This window comes from Amblyomma maculatum, chromosome 2, assembly GCF_055883805.1.
Source record: "Amblyomma maculatum isolate TAMU_Amacu chromosome 2, ASM5588380v1, whole genome shotgun sequence".
Lineage (NCBI taxonomy): Eukaryota > Metazoa > Arthropoda > Arachnida > Ixodida > Ixodidae > Amblyomma > Amblyomma maculatum.
In genome coordinates, this window is record NC_139345.1 from 201,368,948 (window position 1) to 201,387,214 (window position 18,267).

Below are 18,267 nucleotides of genomic sequence, written 5' to 3' on the forward strand. Positions count from 1 at the left end.
CACGGGTGTCGTTCAAACATTTTGTGATCAACCCGGATGTAAGATCAATTGGGAGAAAAGCTCTGGGTTTTGGCAACGGTGATTGGGACGTGGCACCTGATTTCTTCTGTAAGCTGCGATAGTCTTCTCTCCCAACGCGTTATCTAGGAGTGCCTTTATATTGTTATTGAGATCCCACGTGCACTGGATGGAAGAAACATCCAGAGCGAAAGAAAAAGCAGATGCGTGGCAAGGAAGGCAACTCTCAATGTTTTCGCGCGCTTCTATTTGCAATGTTTTTCTTGTTTCGAGGCTGTGCTACCTCATCAATGTGTTGTGTGTCTCACGAACCTCAATTCAGAAAATGCACCGCGTTTTTGCTGTTTTTATTTGGGCATCCACATGGGAAAAAACCATCCGGACGAATTTGTTTATTTCTGTTAAAAGGGGCGGACTCGGCCTTGCCCATTTGTTCTTGCGTCAAGTGGTTTCGCGATTCATATTCCTGCGTGATCAAAAAGATACCTTTCTAAGAGCTGTGATGCAAGTGCGATTGCAGAGGCTGCTCCCTGAATGGATTGTGTCATGTGAAAACATTCCTGGTACTGTGACTGGCTACCTGCGCGAGGTTGTTTTTTCGTGCAAGTTGCTTGAAGTGCGGTTCTCTTTTGATTACCTTTACAATGTTTCCAGAAAAAAACTATCTAAAGATCTCGTTGACGTGATGCTGCCGGTGCCTTTCTACCGGGCATTACACTGTGGAGGCCCAGGGCAGGACGTTTTGAAAAGAGTTAAGAAGATGCCCGTGAGGTCATCTGCTAAAACGTTCCTTTTCAAACTTCACTCTAATACGCTCCCTGTTAAAACCTGGCTCAATGAAAAAGGTATCTTCGTCCCATGGACAACAAATTGCCTGTTGTGCAAAAAACCGGAAACAATTGAACACGTTTTCTTACAGTGTTGGGATGCTGTCTTTCTATGGGATGTCCTCCAAAGGTCAATTAAAAAGGAACTTCCATTAACTCCGTACGCTATAAGATTCCTACCAGTGCAGAACGATGATGCACCTTATGATTTAATTATGCTTCTTGGCCTCCATAGTTTGTGGAAAACACGAATGCAGGTGCGTCATGCAGATATAGATACACAATCTGCGCGTGAAAACTTTATTGAAAGTGCTGTGTATATACGCGAAACTTTCAGGATGCAGCAGCATCCGCCACAATGGCATTCTCTGTTTGATGAGTTGGTGCACTTGAAAAGATTTTAGCCGCGTACGCGTTAGCTCAAGTGTAGTTGACGTGTTTTATCATGTGTATTTTTGGTTTGTGTTTCACGGCAATAAAGAAAAAAGAAAAAAGCAGTCGTGGCCGAGTGGTTAAGGCGATGGACTTGAAATCCATTGGGGTCTCCCCACCCAGGTTCGAATCCTGTCGGCTGCGTGATATAGGTCAAGCACCTATGTTTTGCAAAATTTAGGCATTCATGCAAGCAGGAGTGCTGGCACATTTTGTACAGCGCTCAACCGCAGTCGTGGCCGAGTGGTTAAGGCGATGGACGTGAAATCCATTGGGGTCTCCCCGCACAGGTTCGAATCCTGTCGGCTGCGTGATATGGGTCAAGCACCTATGCTTTGCAAAATTTAGGCATTCATGCAAGCACGAGTGCTGGCACATTTACCTAGAGCGCTCAACCGCAGTCGTGGCCGAGTGGTTAAGGCGATGGACTTGAAATCCATTGGGGTCTCCTCGCACAGGTTCGAATCCTGTCGGCTGCGTGAAATGGATCAAGCACCTATGTTTTGCAACATTTAGGCATTCATGCAAGCACGAGTGCTGGCACATTTTCTACAGCTCGCAACCGCAGTCGTGGCCGAGTGGATTCCACTTCCGGCAGCGCTAGCGGACGGTCGTGTTTAGTATGAGCTCCGTAAGAGCTGCTTCAGCGGCCCACCAGGGCCGCGGTAACAGGATGTTTGACTCTGATGAATCGGAATACCAAGTGCTCCTGCCTCAGCTACCAACAGGGCGAGTTGTTTCGAATACCATTTTTTTTGCATGCCGATGTGCGGACAAGGCCATGATGAGTTGAAAACTTCCGTGATGCATCGGCGAGCCTGGGCTTGCTGTCTGAAGTTATCGCCCTGGGGGTTGACCAGATGAGTCATGTATGGGCAGTGACCTTCAGAAATGAAGACGGTGTGAAAAGGCTATTGTCTAGGAAGGAGGTGACGGTGAAGGAACGCCGCTGCCCTGTGGTAGATCCTGCCAATCAAGCACTGCACATCAAATTACATTGGATGCTTCACAACGTGCCGGACAATGACATACGAGCGGCGTTTTTGCCGTATGGCAAAGTGACGGAAGTGTCCCGGGAACGGTGGCGTGTTCAAGGCGTGCACGACAAAGCATCCTCGACGCGCCTGGTGACTATTATTTTGAAGACAGGGGTGACGGAGGACGACCTACCACATCAGCTCCGTATTGCAGGTGAATTTGCTCTGGTTGTGGTGCCAGGCAGGGCCCCGTTATGCCTGCGCTGTCGCAATACGGGCCACATCCGACGCGAGTGTCGTGTTCCGCGATGCGCTCTTTGTCATCGTTATGGACACGAAGAGGAACAGTGCGTGAAGACGTATGCTTCTGTAACACATAAAGTGGCAAAGGATGATGTCACCGACCTGCTCATGGACGAAGCAGACGTCGAGGAAACCTCTAAAGGAGCAGGACCGAATAATGAAGATGCGAAGCCTCAAGAGCAAAAGTCTGGAGTACAGCACGAAGCTAAGCCCAGTAATTCTCCAAGTGCCCCGACTTCTAAACTGGAGCCGCCTTCTACACACTCTGAGAGCGATGAAGGATCTTCAGCTTCAAAAGGCAATGAAATGGAGGCAAGCGATGATGGCGCAATGGATTCAAACGAGCCAGGCGCAACAGATACTATCACGAAGAGGATGCATGAAGAGGCGGATATCCAGGATGGACAGCAAAGCCAACCGGCTAACGATGAACCCCCGGCAAAAACAACGGGGGGACGTCGGTCGACATTACGCCCAAAACCGAACATCCCGCCGGACCGAAGACCGGCGGCGACGCCCACTTAGTGTACAGAATCGGTGCCGTCGAAGGCGCCTAACCGCTCCTCAGTCAAAATGGAAGGATTCAAGGGACCTTCGAGATGCACCTTCAAGGTACAGTTGAGCACTTTGGTTGGTTGGTTGGTTGGTTCATGGGAAGGGAAAGGCGCAGTATCTGTCACACTTGCTCTGTGGACACCTGAACCGCGCCGTAAGGGAAGGGATAAAGGTGGGAGTGAAAGTGGATAGAGAGAAAGGGGGGCCGTAGTGGAGGGCTACGGAGTAATTTCGACCACCTGGGGATCTTTAACGTGCGCTGACATCGCACAGCACACGGACGCCACTTCGTTTCGCCTCCATCGAAACGCAGCCGCCGAGGCCGGGATTCGATCCCGGGAACTCCGGCACAGTAGTCGGGCGTCTTACCACTGCACCACCCCGGCGGGGCTGAGCACTTTGCCGGATGTTCTTTTTCGTACCATGTCTTGAGTTTTTACTACACGCACGATGTGGTTGTGGCCGTCATGTGTGTAATTACATCACACGATTCTATAATCATGCTTTAAAATGGCGAACAACTTCAATTACTCGACAAATGTAGCGACAATTAATGTCAGGGGCTTGTCAACGAGGCGAAGGCAATATCAGCTTAGCCGCCTTTGCATGGAAAAAGAGCTTGACTTAATTGCGGTACAAGAGACAAAGGTGGAAAAGCAAGAGCAGACCGATCGTATGGTGTCGCCTTTTAAAACCAATTACAACATCTGTGTATGTCATGCCGTCGGAAAATCTGCTGGCTGTGTTGTGTTGATACGTAAAAGTGTTGGAATTATAGAGGAAATGATTACTGTTTCTGAAACGGGACACCTTATCGTCTTGGATTTTTCGCTAGCTGAAAAAGGGTGGCGCTTGATTTGTGTCTATGCTCCCAACAGTGTATGTGAGCGATGTTATTTTTTTGAAGACCTTAAGCAATATATGCAATGTGACAGGTACGTTATTGTGCTTGGAGATTTTAACTGTGTTTGTTGTGCCGAAGATCGGTCTAAACTGGTATATTACAAGTGACCGAAGCGCTGACTTGCTCCTATCCTTAGTGGCTGACTATAACATGGAAGATTTAGGTCGCACGATAACGATCGGTGGGCGGCCACAATTCACGCACACCCAGCGAAATAGTCAAGCAAGGCTTGACAGAATTTACGTATCGATTCCGTTGGTGCCACACTGCAATAATTATACGGTTATACCTGTTTCATTCTCCGATCATTGCCTTGTGAGTTTCACCATTGGCAATAAGCCAAAGCAGCAGCGATTCAACTGGAACCTGTGGAAGTTCAACGCTAAACTACTCGATGATGAAGCTTTTGTTAACGGAGTCAAGGAAAAACTGGGATGGCTAATGAATAATGAGCCAGAAAATTACGGATTTGCCTGGGAAGAATTTAAGACTGAACTCAAAATGGCTGCGATTGAAAGAGGGAGCATCAAGCGTCGAAATGAAATGAAGAAAGAAAAAGAACTTCAATGCCAGCTGGAATTTTTGGTAAGCACAGTGAGTTCCGAACCGGGAAAAGTGGCAGCCGAAATAAGAAGAACCAAAAGTGAACTGGAGGTTATAGACAACGCAAAATACAGGGCAGCTCTGATTCGAGCGCGGAGCGAACGCTTATGGCTTGGGGAAGCACCAAATAAACGATCTCTAAGCGACGAGAAAAGGCATGCATCAAAAAACGAAATCAGACAGATCCGCTATCAAAACGAGGTGACGGGTGAACAAAAATTGATAGAGCAAGCTTTCGTGGATTATTATAGCGAGTTATTTAGCAACGTTACCCGAGTCAGTGACGATTTCATGACGGAGTTTATGTCCGATATGCCAAAGATAGAAGATGACGACAAAGAACGCCTGGAGGAAGCGATAAGCGTGCGAGAAATTGAGACTGCTATCGAGGAAATGCCTGCAGGCAAGTCACCGGGACCAGACGTACTTGGAGCCGCATTTTACAAGGCTTTCGCCAAAGAGCTGGCATATATACTGCACCGCGTGTTCAATGAGGCCTATAATAAAAGTCAGGCGCCACCGTCCTTTAGAGCAGCCCATATCGTTCTGATCCCAAAAACGAATGACCGTGACAAGCTACTGTCAGTAACATCGTACAGGCCTATCAGCCTTATAAATACTGATTACAAAGTATTCATGAAGGTACTGGCGAGGAGGGTGCAAAGCGTGATTAAACAGCTTGTCGGGCCGCATCAGACGTGCGGTATCAAAGGGCGAACAATCCTTACCAATACGCACATTGCCAGAAATGTGTTGGAGTGCTGCGATGACATGGAAGGTCAAGTTGCTATGCTGCAATTCGACCTGGCGAAAGCATTTGATAGGGTTTCACATGAGATTCTGTTCAGCATATTAAGGCATGTCAATGTTGGCAGCACCATTTTAGATGGCGTAATGATGGCCTACAAAGATTCTGCAGCACAGCTCATAATAAATAAATCTCTTACAGAGAGAGTGCCTATACGATCCTCTGTAAGACAAGGATGCCCACTCTCACCCCTATTGTTTGCTATTTATGTTGAACCTTTTTGTTTAGCAGTGATTCTTCAAACAGCCATAATAGGTTTTAAGATACACTCTACAGAGGTAAAATTACTGGCGTACGCTGACGACATAGCCGTATTCTGTCAAGATCGCCAGAGTGTGTGAGGGGCCGTCAATCTTGCTAAGAAGTTCTGTAAGCTCACTGGTTCAAAGTTAAACTGGGAAAAAAGTGTTGGTATATGGCATGGCAACTGGGACATTAAGCTAGATAGGTTTGCATGTATGAATTGGATAACCACACCAACGACGTATCTTGGTGTACCACTCGAGCACTATCAGAATCCCGCAGAGTACTGGAGTGAGGCAACGGATAGAATGAGGGAGAAGATGGGAAATTGGCAGGGTCGTGGCCTTTCAATGTTTGCGCGTGCTACTGTGTGCAATTTGTTTTTGATAGCTAAAGTATGGTACGTGCTGCAGGTGCTGTGTATGAGCCGTGCCAATGTACAGAAAATGCACCGAGTTTTTGCTGTATTTATATGGGGCTCAACTTGGAAGAGAGTCAGCCGCACTAATCTTTTCCGCTCAGTCCGCGATGGAGGCCTGGGCCTATCTCATTTGTTTATTAGGCAGATTGTGTCACGTTTCTTTTTTCTACGGGATCAAAGGGACAGTTTCTTGCGCACAGTTATGCAAGTTCGACTCGCGAGAGCGCTGCCTGAATTCATTATTACAACCAGTGATATAAGGTGCCGTCGCGTGACTGGCTACTTTCATGAAGTTGTGGTTTCTTTCCGTATGCTGCATGCTCGGTTCTCATTGAATTACCTGTGTTCTGTTACGAAAAAGAAATTGTATGCTGACTTGCTGGAAAACCTACTACCAGCTCCATTGTACAGAGTAATTTACTGTGAAGGCCCAGGAAGGGAAGTGTTGAAGAGGGTCAAAAGAATGCCAGTTAGACCTCACATTAAATCCTTCTTTTTTAAGTTACACACGAACACCCTCCCCGTAAAAGCATGGCTACACCAGAAGGGCATATTCGTTGCATGGACAATTCATTGTCTATTGTGAAAAAAGCGGAAACAATTGAACACGTTTTCATCGAGTGCTGGGACCCTATCTCCCATTGGGAAATATTGCAACGAACTCTGAAGAAACAGCTGCCCATTACACCCTACGGCATCCAGTTTCTCCCAATGAAAAGTGATAAAATTCCCTATGACATGCTTATGCTCCTAGGCCTTCACAGTCTGTGGCAAACAAGAATGGCAGTGCGTCACGCAGATCCAAATGTTCTCTCTGTACGCGAAAATTTCATTCAGAGTATGGTACACATGAGAGAAGTGTATCAGGTATTACCCGAACCTCCTGAGTGGATCGATGTATTTGGTGAGTTAGTGTGCCTGAAGAAATTTTAATTTGTCTCGCCAACTGAAGACAGGTTGGCGTGTTTTATCTCTTGTAAACTGTGCATTGTCCGGCAATAAAGAAAAAAGAAAGCAGTCGTGGCCAAGTGGTTAAGGCGATGGACTTGAAATCCATTGGGGTCTTCCCGCACAGGTTCGAATCCTGTCGGCTGCGTGATATGGGTCAAGCACTTATGTTTTGCAAAATTTAGGCATTCATGCAAGCACGAGTGCTTGCACATTTTCTACAGCACACAACCGCAGTCGTGGCCAAGTGGTTAAGGCGATGGACTTGAAATCCATTGGGGGCTCCCCGCACAGGTTCGAATCCTGTCGGCTGCGTGATATGGGTCAAGCACTTATGTTTTGCAAAATTTGGGCATTCATGCAAGCACGAGTGCTTGCACATTTTCTACAGCACTCAACCGCAGTCGTGGCCAAGTGGTTAAGGCGATGGACTTGAAATCCATTGGGGGCACTCCGCACAGGTTCGAATCCTGTCGGCTGCGTGATATGGGTCAAGCACTTATGTTTTGCAAAATTTGGGCATTCATGCAAGCACGAGTGCTTGCACATTTTCTACAGCACTCAACCGCAGTCGTGGCCAAGTGGTCATTCTACTTCCGGCCACCTGCGTGTACGGACGGTGAATCATGAGCTCCGGCGGAGCGGCGATTGCGGCCCAGGCTGGCCGCGGTAACAGGCTTAACGCAAACGATGATAAGGAATATCAGCTCATTTTGCCGCATCTGCCCACCGGACGTGTTGTTTTCAACACAGTTTTTTTGCACGGCGACGTCCGAGTGCGACCCTTCAGGGTTGAAGATTTCCGGGACGCCCTGGCCAAGACTGGTACGCTCCCAGACGTGGTGGCCTTGGGGGCCTACCAAATAAACCATGTCTGGGCGGTGACCTTGAGCAGCTCTGAAGCAACCAAGCGGCTGCTAGCCTTCAAGGAGCTTCTAGTGAAAGGCCGACGGTGTATCATCATTGACCCGGAGGATCAACAGGTGAAGCTACGGCTCCACTGGATGTTGCATGGCGTGGCGGATGAGGATATCAGAACTGCTTTTGGGGCTTTCGGTGAGGTGACCGAAGTTACCCGTGAGCGGTGGCGCGTCCAGGGCGTTCACGAAAAGGGCTCAACAACGAGAGCCGTACTCCTGAAGTTGAAGCCAGGGATGAAGATAGACGACCTACCTCATCAGATAAGAGTTGCAGGGGAGTTGGCCCTTGTTGTGGTGCCTGGGCGGCCAATGCAGTGCCTGCGCTGCCGCGGGACCGGTCATGTGCGCCGGGAATGTAAAATTCCGCGGTGTTCGACATGTAAGCGTTTTGGCCACTCCGAGGAAGATTGCGTACGGACGTATGCAGTGGCCACTGCACCGACAGCGAGGGCGGACATGACGGAGCACCAAATGGATGTTGCAGAGACAGAAGAGGCCGCAAAGGGGGTCGGTGAAGCTGAAGAGCTAACAGCAACTACAGGCATGTTAGTGCCCCCGGGGGGCGGTGACGAGATAATCAGTAGGCCAGACAAGGAAGTCACGCTACCGAACAACGGACCGTCAGAGGAAGAAAGGGTGAGCGATGCCGAGAGCTCAAAAACTGAAATTCCGGAGTCTGCGGGCCGACAGGAAACCCTTGAAAAGAGCAGCGGCCGAGCGACCAACGTCCAAGGCCCTGCGAAGCGTGCCCACGACGAGAGCACAAGTGAGACAAGCAAGGCAGAAGCAGCTAGCAACGACGAGCCGCCAATAAAAACGCCAATAGGGAGGAGGGCGACCTTCAAACCAAGACCGAATGTCTCGACGGACAGGAGAGCTGCCGAAAAGCCGCCCCCGTCACAAGGTCTGCCAGTCCAACCTCATGGCTCTGGCGTCAACGAAAGCGTCTAGCGCCATGCTAGACGTGAAGGGTAAGCACCAAGCTCTTGGCCTCTTTTCACTCTAAGAAAATGGCTTATGTACTGTCACTAAAGGTTGCGACCCTTAACGTGAGAGGTCTAGCAGCAAAAAGGAAGCAGAGCCAGGTCCTGCGCCTTTTAAATGAAAATGACATCGATATACTTGGAGTTCAAGAGACAAAAGTCGAGGGTGAACAAGAGACCGAGAGCATGGTGCAACGTTTCACGTCGCGGTTTTACGCAGTTGTCAGCCATGCAGTCGGTACTTCTGCTGGATGCGTCCTGTTTGTGAAGAAGTTGCCGGGTCTTGTAGTGCAGTCGCATGCTTCTTTTCCGTCGGGTCGGGGTGTGGTCCTCGATTTTAGTTTTTGCTCGGCTGAGTGGCGTGCTGTTTGTATATATGCACCTACGGTAGTTGATGAGAGGGCTGCTTTGTTTGATTTTGTTGAAGGGTATTTAAACACGGATAAGCAACTTGTCTTTCTGGGGGATTTCAATTGTGTACTGAGCTCCGGTGACAAAACTAGCCTTCGTACATTTAGGGATCGTAGCACAGAGGTGCTTTCGCGCTTGATTGACGAGTTTGCACTGGAAGACGTTGCAGAGTGTCTCACGAGCGAGCGACGGGTTCAGTATACGCATTTTCAGGGTGCTAGCCACGCCCGCCTTGACAGAATTTATGTGGCCGCAGAACTGGCTCCAAAATGCCAGGATTATTATGTTTTGGCGGTAACGTACTCAGATCACTGCATGGTTCAGTGTACAATTGGACCAAGAAAGGGAGGTAGCGGTTTTAATTGGGAATTGTGGAAGTTAAATAATAAACTGCTGAATGACGAGCAATTCACCAGACTAGTAGAAGAAGAAATTGGTAATATTTGTCAGGAGGACACCCACGAACTGGGTCAAGAATGGGAACTGTGTAAGCAACAAATTAAAATCAAAGCTATAGAAAAGGCCAGCTGCATACGGTTTCAAGAAAAACAAAATGAAATGCATTTAAGATCTTTGCTAGATAAATTGTTAGCCCTGGAGTGTAACACGCCAGGGTTATACATGGACGACGTTAGAAAAATAAAACAAAGACTTCAACTGAATGACGAAGATCGTTATCGCGGAGCACTGGTGCATGCGAGAGCGGAAAAATTGGCCATGGATGAGACGCCGACAAAAAGATCGTTGGGAATAGAAAAAGCAAATGCAAGGCGAAATCACGTGGCAGAGGTAGATTGGGCAGGACGCACAGAAACCGATAACGAAGGAATCGCGGAAGCTTTCCGGGAGTATTATGAAGAGCTATTTTCGTCCCGAGAGGTTAATTTGGACCGTTTTAAAGAATCCTTTCTTGACGCGATGCCAAAACTTGATGACGAACAAAAAGAAAGACTGGAGCGGCCAATAAGCGAAAAAGAAGTGCAGCAGGCAATAGAAAATTTAAACCCTGGGAAATCACCCGGGCCTGATGGCCTGAGTGCGGCTTTTTATAAAGCGTTCAAGCAACAGCTATCTCCTTTGTTGTGTGCCTTATTTAATGAAGCGTCTGAGCTGAAGCCACTGCCTGCGTCTTTCGGATCGTCGCACACAGTACTTATTCCGAAAACTGACCAACCAGATAAGCTTAGGCAGTTGTCGTCTTACAGGCCCATTGCTCTGACAAACGTTGATTACAAGATTTATATGAAGGTGCTTGCTGGCAGACTACAAACGGTTATATGCGAACTAGTGGGCCCTCACCAAACGTGCGGTATCAAAGGGCGATCCATCTTTCAGAACATTCACAAAGCGAGAAGTGTGCTCGAATGCTGCGATGCAACTCATGCGTGTGTTGCTTTAGTGCAGTTGGACTTGGAGAAAGCTTTTGATTGTGTGGCGCATGCTATTCTGTTCAGTATATTAGACCATGTTAATGTCGGCTCTGTTATTCGAGAGGGAGTGGCCTTGGCGTACCGTAACTGCACTACGAGATTAATTGTCAATAAGTCACTGGGGGCCCCCATCAACGTACGAGGTTCGGTGCGCCAAGTTTGCCCCCTCAGCCCTCTTTTGTTCGGCATTTATATTGAAACATTGTGTTTAAGCATCCTACAAAACAATGACATTGATGGTTTTCGACTGCAGGAGTCAGAAGTCAAATTGCTGGCTTACGCAGACGACGTTGCGGTTTTTTGTGTGAATAAGGAGAGTATAAAGAGGACAGTGGAGGTGGTAAAACATTTTAGCAAAGTCACAGGGAGTAAAGTTAACTGGGGTAAGTGCCTGGGATTTTGGCACGGAGACTGGCAGCTGACCCCCGACACTTTCGCTAATGTGTCGTGGGTTACAACGCCTGCAAAGTACTTGGGTGTGCCCTTGGAATTTTACAAGGAAAGCGAGCCTTACTGGCTAGAGCAGGTCAGAGAAACCCGTGAAAAAGCGGATAAATGGAAAAGCGCTCAATTATCAATATTTGCAAGAGCCGCAGTTTGCAACCTGTTTTTAATTAGTAAGTTATGGTATGTAATGCAAGTGTTGCATTGCTCCCGTGTAAATGTGCAAAAATTGCATCGAGTTTTTGCGGTGTTTGTTTGGGCCTCGAGTTGGGAGAGGTGCAGTCGGACAAATTTGTTCCGGCAGGTGAAGCATGGAGGCCTTGGTCTGGGTCATTTGTTTGTGCGACAGATTGTCAACCGGTTTATGTTTTTTAGGGATGCCAGTGATCCATTCCTGCGCACAGTGTGTCAACAAAGACTTGGTCGAGCGTTGCCTGATTTCGTAGTTTATACGCAATGTGTGCCGGGATCTCTTTTTCGGTTCTTTAGGGAAATTGTTTTGAGCGTGAAATTCTTAAGCGCACGTTTTTCGAAAGAGTATTTAAGTAATGTTAACAGGAGAACATTATACAAGGATGTTTGTGAAGTGGTGTTCCCGGTGCCCTTGTACCGAGCTTTATACTATGGAGGCACAGGAAGTAATGTATTAAAACGCGTAAAGAAAATGCAAGTTGCTACGGGAGCTAAAACTTTTCTCTTTATGCTACATACCGGTACTTTGAGTGTAAAATCATTTATGGAGGAAAAGGGTATTTTCCTACCGTGGGGGGCCCAATGTCTCATCTGCAAACAGCCAGAGACAATAGATCACGTGTTTTTGCATTGCTGGGAGGGGGTATATTTGTGGGATGTTCTGCAAAGGACAATTAAAAAACAGTTGCCACTTGATTCCCATGGCATTAGGTATTTGCCATTGGATAACCACGATGATATGCCGTTAGACCAGGTTATGTTAATGTGCCTCCACAGTATATGGCGCGCACGAATGGCTGGTTATCACTGCGATCCAGATGCACGGCCAGCCCGTATGTATTTCCGTGAAAGTGTGCAGCGATGGCTCGACGTGCTTAAATTGCAACCATGTGCTCCTGAGTGGCTGTCAAAGCTGGAACCTTTGACGGTGCTCAAGGAATTTTAACATGACAATGCCTGCCCCTCAGTGGGTGTTAGGCAACGCTAGATACCTTTGTGTACATATATTATTCCTTTTTTTCCTGTTGTTTTCAGTTCCAGTGCTGTGTATTTGTGTCAAAGCCAGGCAATAAAGAAAAAAAAAAAAAAGTCGTGGCCAAGTGGTTAAGGCGATGGACTTGAAATCCATTGGGGGCTCCCCGCACAGGTTCGAATCCTGTCGGCTGCGTGATATGGGTCAAGCACTTATGTTTTGCAAAATTTGGGCATTCATGCAAGCACGAGTGCTTGCACATTTTCTACAGCACTCAACCGCAGTCGTGGCCAAGTGGTTAAGGCGATGGACTTGAAATCCATTGGGGGCTCCCCGCACAGGTTCGAATCCTGTCGGCTGCGTGATATGGGTCAAGCACTTATGTTTTGCAAAATTTGGGCATTCATGGAAGCACGAGTGCTTGCACATTTTCTACAGCACTCAACCGCAGTCGTGGCCAATTGGTTAAGGCGATGGACTTGAAATCCATTGGGGGCTCCCCGCACAGGTTCGAATCCTGTCGGCTGCGTGATATGGGTCAAGCACTTATGTTTTGCAAAATTTGGGCATTCATGCAAGCACGAGTGCTTGCACATTTTCTACAGCACTCAACCGCAGTCGTGGCCAAGGGATTCTGCTTCCGGCCACGCCAGTGAACGGACGCAGGATGCAGGGCTCCTCAGGAGCGGCTTCAGCGGCCATGTCAGGCCGCGGTAACAGGACTGCTGAAAAGGACAACACTTACCAGGTCGTTTTGCCTGCACTTCCAACAGGTCGGTTTGTTTTGAATACCGTTTTTTTGCACGCCGATATCAGGGCCCGCCCGTACCGGGTGGAAGATTTCCGGGATGCTTTAGCACAACACTCGCTAATCCCCGATGTTATCGCTATGGGGGCGTATCGGATGAGCCACGTCTGGGCCGTCACTCTCAAGGATACTGAAGCCGTCAACAAGATTGTCAGTGTAGGTGAGCTGTCTGTGAAAACCGGTCGCTGCTTGGTGATTGACCCGGCGAACCAGGACGTGCGACTCAAGCTTCACTGGCTACTTCACAACGTGCCAGATGAAGATGTTCGTGCTGCATTTGCGCCGTACGGAAAGGTGTCAGACGTTTCCCGGGAGCGCTGGCGTGTTAAAGGTATGCTGGAAAAGGGCTCTACAACTAGACTCGTCACGCTGAAGCTGAAAGCTGGCATGAAGCTCGACGACCTGCCGCATCAGCTCAATGTTAGCGGTGAGCTCGCGCTCGTCATTGTGCCAGGCAGACCCCCGCTGTGCCTACGCTGCCGGAGTACGGGTCACATCCGCAAAGAGTGCCGGGTTCCTCGCTGCGGAACCTGCCGACGGTTCGGGCATGAAGACAACCAGTGTGCCCGAACCTACGCTAGCATTGCCGGACCTGGGACCAGCGAAGACTCGTCCGAGTTAATTATGGACGAGGCGGATGCGGAGGAGGCTGCTGACATTAGAGGTCAGTCAACGAAACAGGAAGCGCCTTCCATGACGGTTTTAACAAAGGGTAAGGTGATGGTCTCAAATGAAAAGAATGAACCTCGGCATGTCTTGAACGTTCCATCCCAGGACCATGAAAGCGAGTCAAAGGAAGGGTCAGAAGACTTAACCAAATTTTCTGACGCTGAGGATCATCTCAGTACTGAGCCTTCCTGTACTGACGCCATGGAGGTTGGGCCGGAGACAGCAGCCTTAATTGCCGCGAAACGTCCGCATGAGGAAAGCGTCGAGGAGACTCAGCTGCCAGGCGATGTTTGTGGTGAGCCGCCGCCGAAAACTTCTGGCATCCGAAGAGCCACGTTAAGACCGAAGCCGAACTTCTCGGCTGACACGCGGCAGGCGGGGAAACCGCCTCCGTAGTTTTTGTGGAGACCTGAACGATTTGTGGGTCGGCTGCCTACCGACCAGCGTCACGAACCTTCTACAACCAAGTGGTGCGTGTGTTAGCAAAAATGAAACAATGGGCTTGGACTTCGTTTGAATGCATCCCGACATTCTGCTGGCAGGACATTACATGCATGCATACGCCGCTGTTTGTCAGAAGCGGAGGCCACGCAACCATGAAGGTAGGCACCATGCCGGTACTGGCGTCTCTCTCTAGTACATGACTCTCAAGCTTAATTCGCCGTTACACGTAGCTACTTTGAATGTTAGAGGACTGGGAGCGAGAAGGCGACAATGCCAGCTCAGTCGCCTCCTTGTGGATAATGATATAGATATAGCAGCTGTGCAAGAGTCAAAGATTGAGAGCCAAGAAAGCACTGACCGTATGGTGGCTTCTTTTCAAACAAACTTTTATGTGTGTGTATGCCATTCTGTTGGTGTATCGGGTGGGTGCCTTTTATTTATACGTAACACGCTGGGAGTAAGCGTAGAGTCCGTTTTTGCCTGTCCAAGTGGTCGGCTTTTGGTTACCGATTTTACCTACTCTAATTTATGCTGGCGTGTTGTGTGTGTGTATGCTCCCAATTCAGGGCGTGAGCGTGAATTGTTTTTTCAGTCTATTGAGTTGTGGTTGAAGGTCGACAAAATCTTGCTTGTACTTGGTGACTACAACTGTGTGTGCGCAGCTGTGGACCGAGCGGCCAAGTGTAAACCTCGAAGAGACAGGAGCTCCGAGCTATTGAATGCACTTGTACATGAGTATAGCCTTGAGGATGTTGGTAGTGTGTTCTCCACTGGAAACCAGCCAGAGTTCACGCACTTTCAGCGATATAGCCATGCCAGATTGGACAGGGTGTATGCCTCGGTAGATCTTGTTTCCCTATGTACTGCATATGATGTCAAACCTGTGTCTTTCAGCGATCATTGTCTCGTGAGTGCAGTGTTTGGTCGCAAAGGAAAGAAATCGCGATTTAACTGGTACCTATGGAAACTGAATGCCAAACTTCTTGCCGATGAAGAGTTCCTTACGGAAGTTAAGACAGAGTTTGAAAATCGTCTTGCTATGCGACCAGTAAGTTTTGCAGCGGAATGGGACAGCTTCAAAGAGTGGGTCAAATTGAAAGCAATAGAAAAGAGTAGTAAGCTGCGATACAAAGAGAAAGAGAAAGAAAAAGAACTGAATGAACAACTTGCTCTTTTTTTGAGCATGGAAAGTACTGTGCCAGGGCATTTCGCCAGTAAAATACGAGAGCTTAAAAGTGAGCTGGAAACAATCGACAGCGAAAGATACACAGCGGCTGTCGTACGTGCAAGGGCTGAAAAACTTTGGGCTGGAGAAGTGCCGACAAAACGAGCCCTAGCAGACGAGAAAAGATACGCCTGCCAGAAAGAAATTAGGAGTATAAGGTATGGCGGCCATATCACAGAAGATGCTAAAGATATTCAGCATGCGGTAGCAGAGCACTTCGAAGAACTGCTTAGCGCTAAGCTTGAGACTGTAGGCGGCTTTCAAACAGACTTTCTAAGACTGATGCCTGCACTGGATGACGAAAGTAAAGCGCGCCTAGAAACACCGATAACGTTGCAGGAGATAGAATCTGCAATAGATGACCTGACACCTGGGAAGGCCCCTGGGCCGGATGGTCTAAGCGCTGCCTTCTTTAAAACTTTTCAGCAGTATGCGGCTCAGTTTATGCTCGATGTAATCACTGAAGCTTATGAACGTAATACTGTTCCATTGTCTTTCGCTACATCGCACATTGTGCTAATACCCAAGACAGATGATCCGGAAAAACGACTGTTGGTGGGGTCATATCGACCGATTAGCCTCACCAATGTTGACTACAAGGTGTATATGAAGGTTTTAGCAAAAAGACTGCAAAGCGTAATAAAAAAACTGGTTGGATCTCATCAAACGTGCGGCATCAAGGGTCGATCCATTGCCACGAATATACATGTCGCAAGAACCGTACTAGAATGTGTTGATGCACTCGGTGGTCAGATAGCCATGATGCAGTTAGATTTGGCGAAAGCCTTTGACCGTGTTTCTCACGAAATTCTTTTTTCCATTTTGGAGCATTCTAACCTTGGAAAAGTCATAGTGGAGGGTGTTAAAATGGCTTACGCGAACTGCACGACCCGTATTATAGTGAATGGTGAACTGACTGACAGCATCGCAGTACGTTCATCGGTAAGGCAGGGCTGCCCACTCTCACCCCTGCTTTTTGCACTGTATTTAGAGCCACTTTGCTTGGCTATCATTGATAGCGATCGCATTTTAGGGTTCAAGCTGCAATCAGCACACGTGAAAATGCTGGCATATGCTGATGACATAGCAGTGTTTTGTGCAACTAGAAAGAGCATCTGTGAAGTTACGGGTGTCGTCCAAACATTTTGTGATCAAACCGGATGTAAGATCAATTGGGAGAAAAGCTCTGGGTTTTGGCACGGTGATTGGGACGTGACACCTGATTTCTTCTGTAAGCTGCGATGGTCTGCTCTCCCAACGCGATATCTATGCGTGCCTTTAGATTGTTACCGAGATGCCAACATGCACTGGATGGAAGAAACATCCAGAGCGAAAGAAAAAGCGAATGCGTGGCAAGGAAGGCAACTCTCAATGTTTTCGCGCGCTTCCATTTGCAATGTTTTTCTTATTTCAAGGCTGTGGTACCTCATGAATGTGTTGTGTGTCTCACGAACCTCAATTCAGAAAATGCACCGCGTTTTTGCTGTTTTTATTTGGGCATCCACATGGGAAAAAACCGCCAGGACGAACTTGTTTATTTCTGTTAAAAGGGGCGGGCTTGGCCTTGCTCATTTGTTCTTGCGACAAGTGGTTTCGCGATTTATATTCCTGCGTGATCAAAAAGATACCTTTCTAAGAACTGTGATGCAAGTGCGATTGCAGAGGCTGCTCCCTGAATGGATTGTGTCTTGTGAAAGCATGCCTGGTACTGTGACTGGCCACCTGCGCGAAGTTGTTTTTTCGTGCAAGTTGCTGGAAGTGCGGTTTTCTTTTGATTACCTTTTCAATGTTCCCAGAAAAAAAACTGTATAAAGATCTCATTGACGTGATGCTGCCGGTGCCTTTTTACAGGGAAATACACTGTGGAGGCCCAGGGCAGGATGTTTTGAAAAGAGTAAAGAAGATGCCCGTGAGGCCATCTGCTAAAACGTTCCTTTTCAAACTTCACTCTAATACGCTCCCTGTTAAAACCTGGCTGAATGAAAAAGGTATCTTCGTCCCATGGACAACAAATTGCCTGTTGTGCAAAAAACCGGAGACAATTGAACACGTCTTCTTACAGTGTTGGGATGCTGTTTTTCTGTGGGACGTCCTCCAAAGGACAATTAAAAAGGAACTTCCCCTAACTCCGTACGGAATCAGATTCCTACCAGTGCAGAACGATGATGCACCTTATGATTTAATTATGCTTCTTGGTCTCCATTGTTTGTGGAAAACACGAATGCAGGTGCGTCACGCAGATATAAATACACGATCTGCGCGTGAAAACTTCATTGAAAGTGCGGTGTATATACGCGAAACTTTCAGGATGCAGCAGGATCCACCACATTGGCAATGTCTATTTGATGAGTTGGTGAACCTGAAAAGATTTTAGCCGCGTACGCGTTAGCTCAAGTGTAGTTGACGTGTTTTATCATGTGTATTTTTGTTTTCTGTTTCACGGCAATAAAGAAAAAAAAAAAGCAGTCGTGGCCAAGTGGTTAAGGCGATGGACTTGAAATCCATTGGGGTGTCCCCGCACAGGTTCGAATCCTGTCGGCTGCGTGATATGGGTCAAGCACTTACGTTTTGCAAAATTTAGGCATTCATGCAAGCACGAGTGCTCGTACATGTTCTACAGCACTCAACCGCAGTCGTGGCCGAGACATTCTACTTCCGGCCACCGGCGTGTACGGACGCAGAATGATGAGCTCCGGCGGAGCGGCGATTGCGGCCCAGGCTGGCCGCGG

At 48.0% G+C, this 18,267-nt stretch overlaps 1 protein-coding gene, 9 non-coding genes and 2 pseudogenes across 10 annotated transcripts; all 12 read left to right on the forward strand.

Moving 5' to 3' along the window:
- The first annotated feature begins 1,339 nt into the window (after nucleotides 1-1,339).
- TRNAS-UGA (transfer RNA serine (anticodon UGA)) lies at nucleotides 1,340-1,421 on the forward strand. The gene has a single exon. It is a non-coding gene; the product is annotated as a tRNA-Ser (tRNA).
- Nucleotides 1,422-1,506: 85 nt separating this feature from the next.
- TRNAS-UGA (transfer RNA serine (anticodon UGA)) lies at nucleotides 1,507-1,588 on the forward strand. Its single transcript has one exon. It is a non-coding gene; the product is annotated as a tRNA-Ser (tRNA).
- Nucleotides 1,589-1,674: 86 nt separating this feature from the next.
- TRNAS-UGA (transfer RNA serine (anticodon UGA)) lies at nucleotides 1,675-1,756 on the forward strand. The gene has a single exon. It is a non-coding gene; the product is annotated as a tRNA-Ser (tRNA).
- Nucleotides 1,757-1,827: 71 nt separating this feature from the next.
- On the forward strand, nucleotides 1,828-3,082 carry LOC146200962 (uncharacterized; annotated as a pseudogene).
- A 2,434-nt stretch (nucleotides 3,083-5,516) lies between these two features.
- LOC146200963 (uncharacterized) lies at nucleotides 5,517-7,024 on the forward strand (annotated as a pseudogene).
- An 81-nt stretch (nucleotides 7,025-7,105) lies between these two features.
- TRNAS-UGA (transfer RNA serine (anticodon UGA)) lies at nucleotides 7,106-7,187 on the forward strand. The gene has a single exon. It is a non-coding gene; the product is annotated as a tRNA-Ser (tRNA).
- Nucleotides 7,188-7,272: 85 nt separating this feature from the next.
- Nucleotides 7,273-7,354, forward strand: TRNAS-UGA (transfer RNA serine (anticodon UGA)). Its single transcript has one exon. It is a non-coding gene; the product is annotated as a tRNA-Ser (tRNA).
- Nucleotides 7,355-7,439: 85 nt separating this feature from the next.
- Nucleotides 7,440-7,521, forward strand: TRNAS-UGA (transfer RNA serine (anticodon UGA)). The gene has a single exon. It is a non-coding gene; the product is annotated as a tRNA-Ser (tRNA).
- A 79-nt stretch (nucleotides 7,522-7,600) lies between these two features.
- LOC146200967 (uncharacterized) lies at nucleotides 7,601-10,467 on the forward strand. The gene is made up of 2 exons (XM_084592480.1): nucleotides 7,601-8,793; nucleotides 10,456-10,467. The coding sequence occupies exons 1-2, from the start codon at nucleotides 7,666-7,668 to the stop codon at nucleotides 10,465-10,467; spliced, it is 1,140 nt and encodes a 379-aa protein (XP_084448606.1). The 5' UTR covers nucleotides 7,601-7,665.
- Nucleotides 10,468-12,672: 2,205 nt separating this feature from the next.
- Nucleotides 12,673-12,754, forward strand: TRNAS-UGA (transfer RNA serine (anticodon UGA)). The gene has a single exon. It is a non-coding gene; the product is annotated as a tRNA-Ser (tRNA).
- Nucleotides 12,755-12,839: 85 nt separating this feature from the next.
- Nucleotides 12,840-12,921, forward strand: TRNAS-UGA (transfer RNA serine (anticodon UGA)). Its single transcript has one exon. It is a non-coding gene; the product is annotated as a tRNA-Ser (tRNA).
- A 5,079-nt stretch (nucleotides 12,922-18,000) lies between these two features.
- Nucleotides 18,001-18,082, forward strand: TRNAS-UGA (transfer RNA serine (anticodon UGA)). Its single transcript has one exon. It is a non-coding gene; the product is annotated as a tRNA-Ser (tRNA).
- The last annotated feature ends 185 nt before the right edge of the window (nucleotides 18,083-18,267 follow it).

Bases quoted from the DNA above. Each gene is read 5' to 3' on its own strand.
- LOC146200967 (XM_084592480.1), top strand. From the start codon at position 7,666: ATGAGCTCCGGCGGAGCGGCGATTGCGGCCCAGGCTGGCCGCGGTAAC.